Source organism: Stenella coeruleoalba (assembly GCF_951394435.1).
Source record: "Stenella coeruleoalba genome assembly, chromosome: 13".
NCBI lineage: Eukaryota > Metazoa > Chordata > Mammalia > Artiodactyla > Delphinidae > Stenella > Stenella coeruleoalba.
Genome location: NC_137159.1, coordinates 37,751,090 through 37,765,213, shown reverse-complemented (window position 1 = coordinate 37,765,213; position 14,124 = coordinate 37,751,090). Strand labels below are relative to the sequence as shown.

Below are 14,124 nucleotides of genomic sequence, written 5' to 3'. Positions count from 1 at the left end.
TCCTCCTTTTTCAGGTGGGCCTGCTCTAGTGGAGATCACTGGCAGCAGAATATTTATCATTATAGCTACCAACCCAAGAGGGAATTGCTTCTCTTTCCTAATCACTCTACTTCTACCAGTTTTCCCAGAATTGTGTCTGCATGGCTTGACTTGGAGATACATCTGTATCTATATCTATATCTGTATATCATATCTTTATCTATATCTATATACGCTTTCCCCTCTCCATCCAGAGGTTATGTGAGTTCCTAGAATGACCCAATTAGTAAGTGATGGAGCTGCAACAGGAACCCAGTTCATGCTTCGCCACAACTGGCTTGAGTCTCTTCAGAATATAAGACAATAATGGATTTCTTATATCTCTTTGAATTTTGTCTTAAACTGTTATTTGAATATTTTACAAGCTATTACGTTTGTTAGAGCTTACATTTTTCCCTCTGAAATATGTTTAAATTTCTTGAGGTCTCTGTGACTTACAGATTTTTTAAATGTAAAATTTTTACACATTTTAAAAATGTATAGTTTTTTTTTTAAAGTCAACACTTTCTCGTCCATGGTAGGCACTTGATAAATATTTGCTTATTTGAGGCACCTGACTTGACACTGAAGCAGAGAACAGAATCCTCCATACAGAATGTGATAACAAGAAGGGAGTCAAACATGAGCCTCAAATTAGAGGGTCATGGGGAAAATATCCAGCAGGACCATGCAATTCATGGTTCTAAAGCTGAATAAAGCGATTCAAGCCCATAAAAAGTGCCAATGAAAACTATCCCTTTTTCATGATATAAAATACAGAACACATTCATAGGAATAGAACATTTTGTGAAAGAAGAGTCTTCATTCACTTCCAGACTGAAGTGTGTAGATAGGCAAAATAGATCCAGAATCAGAATGTGTTAGATGTACTAGGAATGGATTTATTCTGGGAAAAGTTTTTATTTTTATCAATTAGGTATGATCTGTAAGCAGAAACTATAGATGGCAGCTTTTAGGTGGTGAGAGAACATTTTAAAGAGTACATAACGATTTATACAATATTTTCAATCTAAGACCTCAGTTATGCAATTTTAATCATTATTTTATTGTAAAAATCAATCTAAAAACATTAAAGGAGAATTTAAAAAAGAAAATGATATCACTCATAATCTTTACACCCCAACATATACTGGTGCATTCTATTTGAGTCTTCATTCTCTTATATATCTATTTTTACATTTTTAAAAATCATAGAACACATACAAGATAAAAACCAACTTTTAATTATTTTACCTCTGAAAATAGGAATAGAGCTAAAATATTTCTGAATAAGGGAAGTGAAAATAAGCTTTTATTATTGTTATTTTTTTTAATTTTTAAGGAGTCAAGAGGGAAATCAAATGGGATGGGTGTGTGTTTCTTAAAATCCTATCACATTCTTAATAACCATTTCATTCTTAAAAGTTCCATGTGAGCTCCAAGGAATGCATGGATCAGATTGTTCTGGCTAACATTTAACAGATTTCAGATAAGCTCTCTCAGACAATAATTTGAATTTTGCCATGTGTTAATTTTGCATTTTTACAGTTAAAAGAGTGTTACCTTATATCCATCATTAAAAAAAATGGATCAATATCTCTGAGGTGCTGCAATGAAGCATAAAAATAATGATAAAATAGTAATATAAATACTACAATTCAAATTTTAAAAATACAAATTGTAAACAGGAGTTTTATAATTGTACAGTGCAACTACAGATTATAAATCTGTACGGGCTGTGACAAAGTCTATTTGTGACTTTGCACAAGTAGCCACAAAGAAATAAAGGTGTAAATTGGAAGTACAACAATAAATATCCAAAAATTTCATTTCACTAAGGGAGCAATCTATTAATATTACTCCCCAGTCCATTGTATTTTATAACACATTTCTTAATTAGCTTTCGTGCCATTGTTAAACAACACACAGTCACCTCTCATCAATTGAGATTTTCTATAGTAAACACTAAATAATAGTTTCTAACTGATGAGGAATGTGAGCTCCTTGAGGGCAGAGATTTTCTCTTTTGATGTGTTGTAGTCCCAATACTTAGCACAATGCTTTGAGCTTAGTAGTCATTCACTTATTAAAAAATTAGCTAATAAATATTACTTAGAATATTATAAGTTAATAAATTACTTGTTAATAAATGAATGGATTTTTAACTAAAACTATCATCAAAGAAAATCAAAATCACGAAACTCTCATTCAAAGTTTTACTCTTGTAGCAAAAGTAGGTACATGTTACATTGTTGCAAAATCAGCTGAAAATTATTAAGATTTTAATAAGAGAAAGAGGAATGAACTATTGACAAAATTGTTTGACCAAATATCATCCCTGGGCATTGCAAATATCCATAGCATATAATGTTGAAGAGCAGTTAATATCATGCATGCACTGTAGTGGTTTCATTTACCAGCATGACAAGTATGAAGATGTACTCAACAAGTTTACTCTATTTATCACTGAGAACTAACTGCAGGATTTTAGTAATTATTATTTTGTAAATTGTGATGTAGCCTGGGGAAGAGGCATGCAGAAGGTAGCTTCGTGACTAGCTACAAAGTGTGTTATTACAAGAATAAAAGAGGATAAGCAGTCAACAACAGACCTCCTGCTTTTGCTTGGGTTGTTCAAGGAAAGAGTGAATATTTTAAATGTGATCAAGTTATGACCTCTAAGTATACATATTTTCAGCATGTGTTGTGTAAAGAAAGATGCACATGTGCAACACTCTCCTTTTTTACACTGAATCATACTGGTTATCAGGGGAAAGGTGCTTGCATTAGTTTTTGAAATAAGAAGTGGGACGCTGATAATGCCAGATAATTATTTCTCAACCAGTGTAGCTTAGCACTATATTCAATATCTACAGTAGAACTAAATTTGTCACTTCAGGGATAAAATATCATGGTTTTTAATGTTGAGGATATCAGGATTTCTTTAGAAGACTGAACGATAGCACAAAAACTTAACTGTTGCTCGACAGTTGACTTTATTTCCTTGGAGAAAGATATCAATGATTCACTATTGGGAATATTTAAAAATATCACCCAAAAGTTGCAACAAAATATGGAGAAATAACCAGCAGCTCTCACAAAGTCCTCTTTACTTAGCAGGCCATGTTCTACTCTCTGTAAGCGCAGTCACTAATTGGTTGATTTGCTGTAAAAAGCGAGATCTGGAATGATGTTGCAGCTCTCTTTGGCTCCCATGTTACTGCCCTTGCCCTGGAATTTTTCTCCATTTTGCCCTGCCCAGCAGATTGCCCAAACTATGCATGAGTTAATCCTGCCCTCTGAAAGTTGGGTTTATTTTCCAGCTCTACTCATCTAGGACAAGCTTCTGCAACAGGGCTACTTTCCCTTGGCCCACGTCCAGTGCCCTGGTAAGTGGGGATCTGCCTGATCTCAGCTTGCTGCTTTTTGCACTGTTTGAGATGGAAATGCTTTAATTCAACACCAAATGGTGGGTATTCAGTGCCCTCCAAGATTGTGAATTCCTACTGCTTTTTCTTTGCCTTTCCTATCTAGCCTAATTATTTCAGAAGATTTTAATTATATTATCTTGTTCATACTAAATATAGTCATCCAGGAATTATTCAGAGGAAAACACTGGCTGCGTGCTATATTTGGTTACTCGGAATTTATTCCAAATATTGAAAACACATAAAAAGAAGCAGAGGTCAGTCCACTCTTTAAAATTCATTAAAGCCTCTTAACATTTAATGGGAAATGACCAATAAACCTTGGTCAAAGATCCCTACTGATTTTATAGGAGGTAAATTTATTATATTTAGCAAAGACTTTCTCAGAAAGGGCTCCTAATTCCAATTCAAATCTTTTCTGCAATAATCCCAGTAATGGTCAACTTATTGGCAAAGTGTAAATTATCTCTGTAACTGCATTTACCTTGGCATATACAGCATTTCTGGGCTGGGACTTTACCATCATGAAATTATCTTGAGTAATCTGAAGAGTCAGACCGAGAGGATGGTACAGACCAGCAAAGGTACTCTGGAGTCAGAGCTGATATTTAGCTGGTTCACAATAGGATAGCTGGACTGATGGTTCATGGCTGTCATCCACTCTAGCTGATTGATGTCTGTGCTGTGTTGTTGCTAACATTTTGAGTATCTACATTTTGAATATCATCATCACTTATAATATATTCTTGAAGAAGATTTCTGAGCCTTCTAATGGTTCATATGTTGCTCCATATAAACAGCCCGAGTCAGGCCTACTGAATTACCTATGGATGGTATCTGTAGACTTGTTTCTGTCTCTATTTGAATTTCAAGGCAGTCAAGGATGCTCCTGTGTCTCCACCAACCAGGTCCAGGTTGGCCTTTCCTAGACGTTGTGGGCTGGACAAAATTGGGTGTTTAGAACATAATCGAGGTCCTAGAGTTAGTGCCACCTCAGGTTCAATGTGCAAAGGTTCATTACGGCTAACTGCAAAGATTCATTCATGGGTAGCTGGAACAGAAACAATTTCACAAAAGGATACTGTTTTTAGTTGAAAGATGGTTTTCTGATGCAGCTTTTCTAAGCTTTCATGTCAACCAAAGAGCTTGGGTCCTATAATGATAGAGAAAAACAGAGCTCCCTTTTTTTTTTTTTTTTTGCAGTACGCGGGCCTCTCACTGTTGTGCCCAGGGCTCCCTTTTAAGAGAATAAACATATGTTTCTAAGTATTGAATACTTTGTTAGAATTATTACTTTCAGTTATATAACAGGTACAAATCTCAATCTAAAAAAATTCAGGTTTGCAAGAAACATAATTTCATTTTTCCATAACTCAACCCAATTTCTATTTCAAGCGCTGATTTCACAAGGGGTGGCAGACACTTAATCACAGTCAATTTGGCAGGGATTGCATCTATATTGAGGAGACTTCCATAGGATTAGCATGTCAGAGGAAGAGGATGGGAACATTTAATCTTTGCTCCTCCTCTACCATGCTGGCTCTCCTAAGATTTCCAGTCTGTATCCTTCCTCAGTTGCAGCTGGTCCCACAGACTGCTGCTGGGTTGATCTTGGTCTGTCAGCAAGGTCCCTTGAGGCCTGCTGGCTTCCTCTGCCTCTGCACCCTTTTGGGTGTCTGGGGATCATCATGTTGGGTTTCCAGAACCTCCATGGTACTATGTAAGCTTTCATTGTCCTTTATGGTAGCTACCAGCTACATGCAGCTATTTAAATTAATTAAAACTAAATAATATTAAAACTCCAGTTCCTCAGTTATGCTAGCCACATTTCAAGTGCTTAACAGCCCCAGGAGCTAGAGGCTACTGTATTGCACAGCCAAATATAGAACATTTCCTTTATCACAGAAACTTCTATTGAACTGGTCTTGGGTGGACTAGATACACGGCCCAGGTTTTTCTTATCTTTAGGGTCTTGCCACCTCTCTGGGGCTCTAACAAAGAAAAATGAATGGAAATTATCTCTCTCGGCTTTCAGATCCCATAGATAGATCCTGCCATTTCAGTTGCCTTTCTCCAAGGCTTCTGCCAGAATAGAGTGAGAATACGGCAGTGAGTCCTGTTCTCTGGGACCCATCAGCGTCTGGCCTCTCATTACTTTCCACCCAACTTCTTCTTCCCCTTCCAGTCCAGGAAATCCATTTCTTATCTCTGTGAAAGGAAGTTTTACTATTGTCTATACCAGCACTGTCCAACAGGAAAATAAGGCAAGCCACATGTGTAATTAAAATTTTTCCAGTAGCCACATTAAAAGAGTAAAGTAACAGTTAAAATTAATTTTTAATGTCTTTTTTGATTCAGTACATTTAAAATATTATCATTTCAACAGGCAATCAATATAAAACTTTTAAATAAGATATATTCCCTTCATTTTTATATAGTCTTTGAAATTTGTGTATATTTTATACTGACAACACATCTCAATGTGAACTAGCCACATTTCAAGTGTTCAGTAGTCACATATGGCTAGAGGTTATCGTATTGAACAGTACAGGTCTCTAACTGGATCCGTTTCATTACACCCTAAAGGCCTAGGGTTCTGAAACTCAAAAACAAGGAAAAATTCCCTGTTTCTCTGCATTCTGTTATACTGCTTTCCTGAAACAATGAGTGAAAACCAGCCTACTTGAGGGTGGGTACGATGCTGAGGGTGTCTTTGGGTGGGGTATAGGAGGAGAAAGGCCATAGGATAAAAAGAAATACCTAGAAAGACAACTACTACAAAAACCTCAGTTAATATTTCAGAAGTATTAGCCTGTTCCAGTGAGTTTTTCTAAGGATATAAAAATTGCTATATAGGATTGTCAGAATAAGTTTGTTTGCTATGGGTTTAAAAGAAATAATTTCATTAGCAGTTAAAAATTGCAGTAATATTGTTGTGTATTGTATAGCTGCTATGGTAACTGGAAAACACAATGCAAAAATCTGCAGTGCTATTGTTGCAAGTAAATCTTATTACTATGACTAAGGCACAGATAAGTTGCTGCAATAATACCTCTGACAATTTTTACTGCAAAAACTGTAAAATCCAGGGATAAGAATTTTATCATCGGGAATGATAATAATTCAAGCCTGTGGGTGCACTTCATAGACTAGAATCTCTATTTGGGGGGTTTCTGAAACAGTGACTGGCAAAGCTGCTTCACTGAAAATAATTTCTACCATTTCAAAACTGTCATGGCAGAGAAGATTTGAAGTTTTGGGGTGGCATTTTCCTTTTTTTTTTTTACTTTTTGTATTCTATCTTCACTGTAAGCTTGATGATACCTAAAGGCAAAATAGAAATTATTTTAAATGTTGAATCTTCTGTTAAGTAAAATATCTATAAAATTTTGCAGTCAACACCTGGGGCAAATGGACAGGACAATTAAAGTAACTTGCATCTACAGGTCTATTACATGCAGATTAAGCCTGGGATGGAAGGAGATAATAAATCAAGACCTGAGTAAACAGGGGGTTAGAAAGGGGCAGAAGCACAGTGGGAAATTCCCCTTTGGAAGGGGGAGGGTCAGTGGGATGTACTTACTGGTAGGTAGGGGAAATGGGAACCTTAAGAAAAAGTTATCTTCTAGAATGTCAAAAGATCTCAGATTATATATGGCATGGAAGGTTGTCATGGGAATTGGGGATAAATGAATTCTTAGTAATTATTATAAAATTATGAGTCTACGTAAGTTATTGGTGTTCCACTCTTGGTAATCACTGAGTTAATGGGAGATGAATAATGTTAAAAGCAGTTTCTTTTGAGATTCATTATTCCTTGAGGTAGTGATGTTTGGTAGCAACTAAGTATTGCCCATGTTATTCTTGAAGGACTATTTTTTTTTTTTTTTTACTGTTTATTACTTATTATTTTTGACTCTGTTTGCTACCAAACACAATGGTATACATTATTAATTACCATTTATTGACTGTTTACTATGTGTCAGGCACTTTACGTACATATCTTCCATCTCCTCAACATCCCAGAAAGGTAAGCATGATTATTTGTTTGACAGAATAAGAAGCTAGGACTCAGAGAGGTGAAGTAATTTGTTTTACTTTCTTGCATGCATGCTGAACATCTGTTTCTGAAAACTGTTTGCGAACAGGGACTATACCTTTTATGTACCGTTAATAGCATTTAATGTGATCAATACTCAGTTGGTATTCAGTATCGAATAAGTGGATAAAAAGATCTTAAAGTATTATATATTTAAGATTCTCCAATAAATTTAGTTAGCAGACAGGTTATTAAAGAAAAAAAAAGTTATAAGGGAAGAAGTAGCTGCTCTGTGGGGCCTCCAGGAGCCTGTGAACTTGAGCTTAGCAACAATGTCAAGGTGCTTTTAATTCCTTCATTTCTAAACTTGGTCTCTTCCTGGCTACCTTTGCAGCTAGGATGAAAAGGAAGAGTTTACATCCAAGAGAAATACTTCCCCCCAAAAGAAAATCTGTCTTATAAGAAACTGTTGTTCTCGAAATTTTCCACAACTTGAGAAAGATTCCCTAGGGTCCTACACACTCCTCCTTCTCCTTCTTCTTCTTTTTAGGAAGGGAAAGAGTATTAAAAGAAGCCAGGATAACCACATGAGAAAGTTTGAAGAACAATAATATTAAATAGGATGCAAAACCCTCCTGATTATCATGTGGGTTGTTCCTGAAGGGCAACATAGATTAAAATAGTTTATGACCATTTCTATAAATTAGCCATTTAAAAAAACCCATGGGCTTCCCTGGTGGCGCAGTGGTTGAGAGTCTGCCTGCCGATGCATGGGACACGGGTTCGTGCCCCGGTCCGGGAAGATCCCACATGCCGCGGAGCGGCTGGGCCTGTGAGCCATGGCCGCTGAGCCTGCGCGTCCGGAGCCTGTGCTCCGCAATGGGAGAGGCCACAACAGTGAGAGGGCCGCGTACCGCAAAAAAAAAAACAAAAAGAACACAACAAAACCCATACACTTAAATCCAATTATGATCATAATAATAGCTGTAGGTTATAGTGACTTAGTAAACCACTCAGGAAGGACACCAGAGAACTGCAAGATGTACACAAAATAAGAATCAATATAATTATTATGGTTATCTTTAATATTTTAAAATTGAGACTATAGCAAAATAAGTGATATCTATGCCCTTTTCTGTTAAATGTACATTGTGTTCTTGTATTATATCACTTTCTTTATTGAAAATGGAAATAGAATTCGATACTGGATTCAAGCCTTCTGTGTCTTCCCATCTATCCCGATTCTTCAATCTCTCTCTCCTTTCTCTTGCCTCCCTATGTCTGCAGATGAGCTCGACTCTCACGGTCACTGCCCTTCTTCCTGTCCTTCAAAGAATCCTTCCCTAGACCCTAACACCTATCAAGCTATTTTGTCCATGCACCCTGCTCTCTGTCCTTAGTAAGATTAAGAATGAGCCTTAATTGTTTCCAGGATTCATCTTGCTTGTTTTCTTTTCATATGTTAGCTTCCTTCTCTTTTTTCAATTTGCCCATGGCTTGTAGGGTGCTCCTACTTCTCTGACCATTCCCTCCTCAGTCTCTTTCCCACTTTGCTTCTTCCTCAAATGTTGAGATTCCTCGTCCTCCCTCCCCCCCACCCCCCAATTTCATTCTTTGTCCTCTTTCTCTACGCCAGAGGTCTGTGAACCACCTAAAACTGAAAGCGAACTTTTGTGTCTTATGATAGGACATATTTCTCCTTGGGAAAGTATCTATGCCTTTCATTATCGTTCTCAAAAGGGTCCTTGGTTCTTTTAACAAGGTTAAGTGCCCGTGCCCTCGCACTCTCCTTAGGTTATTTCATCCTCTCCTTTGCCTCTAACTACCCTTCTTACATACCAACCACTCCCAAGTTCATCTACAATTCCTACCAGAAGAATAAGATTCATAGAACTGTTTAAGAATCAGAACAAGAAGAAATTGCACCGTGAACATTTTGTGCCTAGCTCAGCTTACTGAATCTGTTTCACTGAGGACCAGTTGACTAAATGTTAGGCGGGGGCTGGCCGGGTCATTACTTCACAGTTTGTCAGAGGAAAAACCCCAGGAGGTGAAACCAAGACTGTGCTCGCAAACACCCTAGCGGCTAGTGGCGGAGAGGGCACACCCAGCTCCTAGGGTGGGGACAGGAGAGAAAAGGAGAGAAAACCCCAGTAGCCGCACAGCCCACAGCTGCAGCGAAGCCAGTCGCGGGCTTTGCTCTCAGACTCCAGACAGAAACCCCGCCCAGCACCCGGCACGCCTTTGACCGACATCCACCTTCAGCAACCACCTTTCAGATCACTATAAACACTCCTTACTCCTCCCACCTATCGCTTCTCTCTCGAAGCCAATCAGAGGAATGGGCGGGATTGTCCTTAGAGGGTTCCAGTGTTTTTTTTTGTTTTTTTTTTTCTTAAAGAAGGGTATACTGTACACCGCGTTCCGGCTGGGGAAAAAAACACCTCCAGAACTTGCGGGGGAGGGGGGCGTGGAGCCCTGTGATGGGCACCCGGGTCGGCCAATGAGGCCTCCCCGCCCCTTAAAGGCCCTGCCGCCGAGGTGGGCGGGGAAAGCGCGGGGCCTGGCCAATGGCGGCGGGGCGGACGGAGGTTGAGCGGCCGTGGGTAGGGTTAGTGTGAGAGGTACGGCGGGGGAGGTAATGATGGTGGTGGCGGAGGAGGAAGGCGGGGGAGGGGGTGCTGGGCGCTGAGCGGCGGCTCTGGCAGGGTTTTGTAGGGTGGGGGACGGTCGCGGGGCGACTCCGTCCGGGAGGGGGCGGGCGTGAGGCGCGCCGTCCGCCTGAGGGGCTGCAGACCCCGGCTCCCGGGAGCGCCGCGGCTGGCTCGGCTGTTCCATGTGGCTCCGGCGGGGATGGAGGACTCGGTGGCGGCGGCGGCGACTGCTGCTGCGGCGGCGACGGAGGAGCGGCGCTGAGGAGGGAACCGGGCCAGACTCAGCCCGACAGCGGGATTAGAGGTGTGAGGAGGGGGCGGGAGTGGACGTGCGGTGGGACCGGGGCTCTGGGACCGGGCTGGGGTCTTCTGGCATCGCCTGGGTGACAGGGACCGCTGGCGAGCCACCGCCTGCCTCAGCTGGGGGGCAGGGGTCTGGGCTCTGTGCGGGAGGAGAGGAGGCTTCGGCGGACTATTCCCTGAGGATGGGGGAGGGAGGCACTGCACCCCGCACCGTGCACTTGCCTCGCTGGTCATTGCTTCACGCCCAGGCAGGAGTTTCCATTTCCCTCCGGTTGGCAGCAAAGGTGGAGGAGAGCCCAAGTGGCCTGGAGCCGGGACACTGCCCTCTCTCTGCCTTGAGATTTCCCTCCACTCCTTTTTCCCCATCCATTTCCCCCTTCGACTCAACAGCAGCGTTCTTCCCCGCTCCTTAATTTGTTCCACGCACATATTCTAGGACTCAGAGCTATTCACTATCGGCTGAAAAACAAAGTTTATTTTAAAATACTCCACTTCTTCCTCTGACTGGCGGTGGACATTAAACAGCATCCCTAGACTTTCCCGCTCTGCTCGCCCTTCTGTGATGCTAGGAGAGGGAGGTAGGGCCCCGACTTTCGCCTCTCGATCGTTGTTGATGCTGATTACCTGATGTGTTGCTCCACGTCTTTGGTGTGAATTGTAATTTTTTCCTTGATGTCTTGCATCCTTGATGTTACTGGCTTTTGAGGTTGGTGTTTTGTTTCATTGTTTGAAAAACATGCGGAGAACTGGGCTTGTCTGTTGCAGTGTTATCTAACATGGGTGGTTAGTCACTTCTCATGCTTCTCTCCTCATATTTTTTCTCTTTGTTTTGCTTTTCAGTCCTCCAGAATACACATCATATAACCCACGAGGTGGAATGGTGATGTCTCCATGAGGGAACCTCCTCTCACTCATCCTGTGATGTGTGTCATACTGTTCTTGACTGGGCCAGTCATCTAAGATGTGATTTACCCTGTGAAACAGGGAGAAGACTTATGGACCCCAAACATCATTTCAAGTTGTAGTTGAGTTTTTTAAAGTACAGACATACATGCAAAGCTCCTTTGCTTTGGACCCTCTGCTTTGTTAAAGCTGCTGTGTTGCTAACCCAGAACTGCTCCACTGTTTTGACTGATCATCATGGCTTCAGTTTGGAAGAGACTACAGCGTGTGGGAAAACACGCATCCAAGTTCCAGTTTGTGGCCTCCTACCAGGAGCTGATGGTTGAATGTACCAAGAAATGGTAAGAAGTGCCTGGGTGTAGAGTTTGCTGTGCTGTGGCCTAAACTCACTGTGGCCTAAACTCTGCTGCTTCTGACAGCAGATTTACCTTTCTGTAGTGCACAAGTGTGTAGAAGCTGGGCGGGGTGCAGATTCCTCTAACAAGTACTGTGGTGTGCACTGTTGCTGCTGGTACGGACCCTGTGGGTTTTAATTACTGCACTTCAGTATGGCTCAGAGGACTGTAACTATGAGAGCACACTAAGTACAGTAGATTTGGTCTTGAGGTCTTTCATCATTAGTCTTAGAATAACTTTGATTTTTATAACTTTAAGGAGGCATGAAGAATGGCTATTGAAATATTGTAAACATATATGCATATGTTTTGATGTAACATATGTCTATGTTTCAATAGAGTTTTAATACGGAAATCTGTTCTTGTGGGGTGGTGATAATCTGTTTTAATTTGTTCTTGATCTTTATTTTTTTTGCTTAAAATAACTTTTCATTATTTGCATAATAGAGTGCCAGTCCATACAACCTTAGAAATTCTTTTGTTCTGTGCTTAGTCAGGCAACTGTGTTTTATTTTAATTGCCTAATGGGATACATTTCTTGGCCAGACTTAAGGAAGCAATTAGTAGTGCTGGTCTATGATTTGCTTCTTTCCACTTGAGCAAAGTAAATTTAGGGCTTTCTTTTCACTGCCCTGAATGATAAGCAAGAAGAATTCTTATTTAGTCAGAGGAAAAAAGTTAATCTTAAGCAAATGGTACTTTGGGTTTTGATTTATTGCAGTGATTAAGTAGTATTACTGCAAAAGTAAGTCCGTTTCCTTGTCCACATGGACTGTAATCTCATGTCTGTGTTAATCTCTCTTTTTAACATCCTTTTTATTAAACGGAAAAATAGCTTCCTCTACTCTAGAACTCTTAAAGCATATTTGAATATTTATTTGGAAACTAGTTTCCGAATGCTTTTCTCTTGAACTTGTTAGGAATGTTGCTTTATGTGCAATTCAAGAAATGCATGTACTGATTACCTACTTTATGGTAGGCTCTGTGGCTTTAGAGTTGAATATGACATAATCCCCACCCTCAAGGAGTTCACAGTCCAGGGTAATGACAGTCATGTAAATAAATTCTCTGTGATAGGTGCAATAATATAAATATGATGTAGGGATCTTTATCTGTCTCTATCACTTAACAGTTGGATATCCTTGGGGACAGGTTATTTACTCCTCTGAGATAGTTTTCATATCGACAAAGGTAATAATGGTACCAATTCATAGGAAGGGTTATTGTGAAGATTAAATGAGTTAATACATGTAAAATATTTGGAACAATGTCAGGCACATAGTAAATGCCCAATAAAATGTCATCATTACTTACAAAGTTGGCAGACAAGGGAATAATCAACTCTTTAAGGGTAGGGTAGGGTGTGGGATGGCTTTCTTGGAGCTGAGTTGAGTTTTGAAAGATTCATAGTAATTGGCCAGGAAGCTAAAGGGGAAGAAATGAAGGATATTCTAGACTGAAGCAACAGCCTATGTAAAAGCATGGAGGCATGTGGCATGCTGGAAGTTCAAGCAGTGTAGTTGGATAATGATAGGGCTTAAAGTGCAGGATGGGAGGAGTGCAGTGGGCTATGATGTTTTAGAGGCAGGCAGGATTCAAATAATAAAAAGTAAAGTGCTGTTATACATGGCGTGGACTTTATTCTGTGGGTGATGGAGAGATAGGAAAAGGTTTTGAGCAGAAGAGACATTAGGTTTATATTTTGGAAAATCACTTGGATGACAGTGTGGAGTAAGGATCAGTGGAAAAGGTAACTGGAGGCAGGGATGGTATGGTAGCTATTGTAATAGATAAGGTGAGAGAAAAGGCTTAGACTAAGGCAGTGGCAGAGGAAATGGAGAGAATAGAGCAGAGGGACACTTAGGACACAAAATGGATAGTACTTGGTGGTCATTTCAGTAGGGGTCTGGAAAGGGTGGGGATGAGGGAGAGGGATAGGTCTAGGTTGATACCCGTTTCTGGCTTGGAGGACTGGGTGTACTACTGACTAAACTAGGGAATACATGAGGAAAATCCTGATTACAAGTACTTCTTAACTTGGCAGTATGCTGGGGGCATCAACTTTAAGACGGTTAAATTTGAATCTCTTTTCTTAAGGGAAATAGAATATGTCAGGTGATCCTTTATTCACAACATGAGTTTCTTCCTCACAGTTTGTGTCATCCCTGGATTTTATTTTTCCTTAAAAAGTGTGTAAGTTATTGTTAATGTGTCTCAAGGTGAAAGCAAGGATGAAAATTTAACTTGATTATAGGTGAATAGATGGCTTAATTATTTTTAGGGTTGGACATTATGGTACACCTGTTAAATTAGATCTTTATGATAAGGTCTGGACTTAACACAAGAAACATTTGGATATTCTAGAATTTTTAGACATGTAGTTC

At 40.1% G+C, this 14,124-nt stretch overlaps 1 protein-coding gene across 9 annotated transcripts in view; it reads left to right on the top strand.

Moving 5' to 3' along the window:
* EHBP1 (EH domain binding protein 1) overlaps nucleotides 1-14,124 on the top strand; it is a 559,191-nt gene that overhangs the window by 201,541 nt on the left and 343,526 nt on the right. For 5 of the 9 annotated variants that reach the window (XM_079941625.1, XM_079941629.1, XM_079941633.1 and 2 more), the window contains exon 3: nucleotides 11,283-11,686. In XM_079941625.1, the coding sequence (XP_079797751.1) occupies nucleotides 11,583-11,686 (104 nt within the window). In that variant the 5' untranslated portion in view covers nucleotides 11,283-11,582. Of the gene's footprint in view, nucleotides 1-3,341; nucleotides 3,408-10,090; nucleotides 10,124-10,261; nucleotides 10,444-11,282; nucleotides 11,687-14,124 lie in introns of those variants that run through there. The other 4 variants (XM_079941630.1, XM_079941631.1, XM_079941632.1 and 1 more) reach the window with 4 other exon arrangements.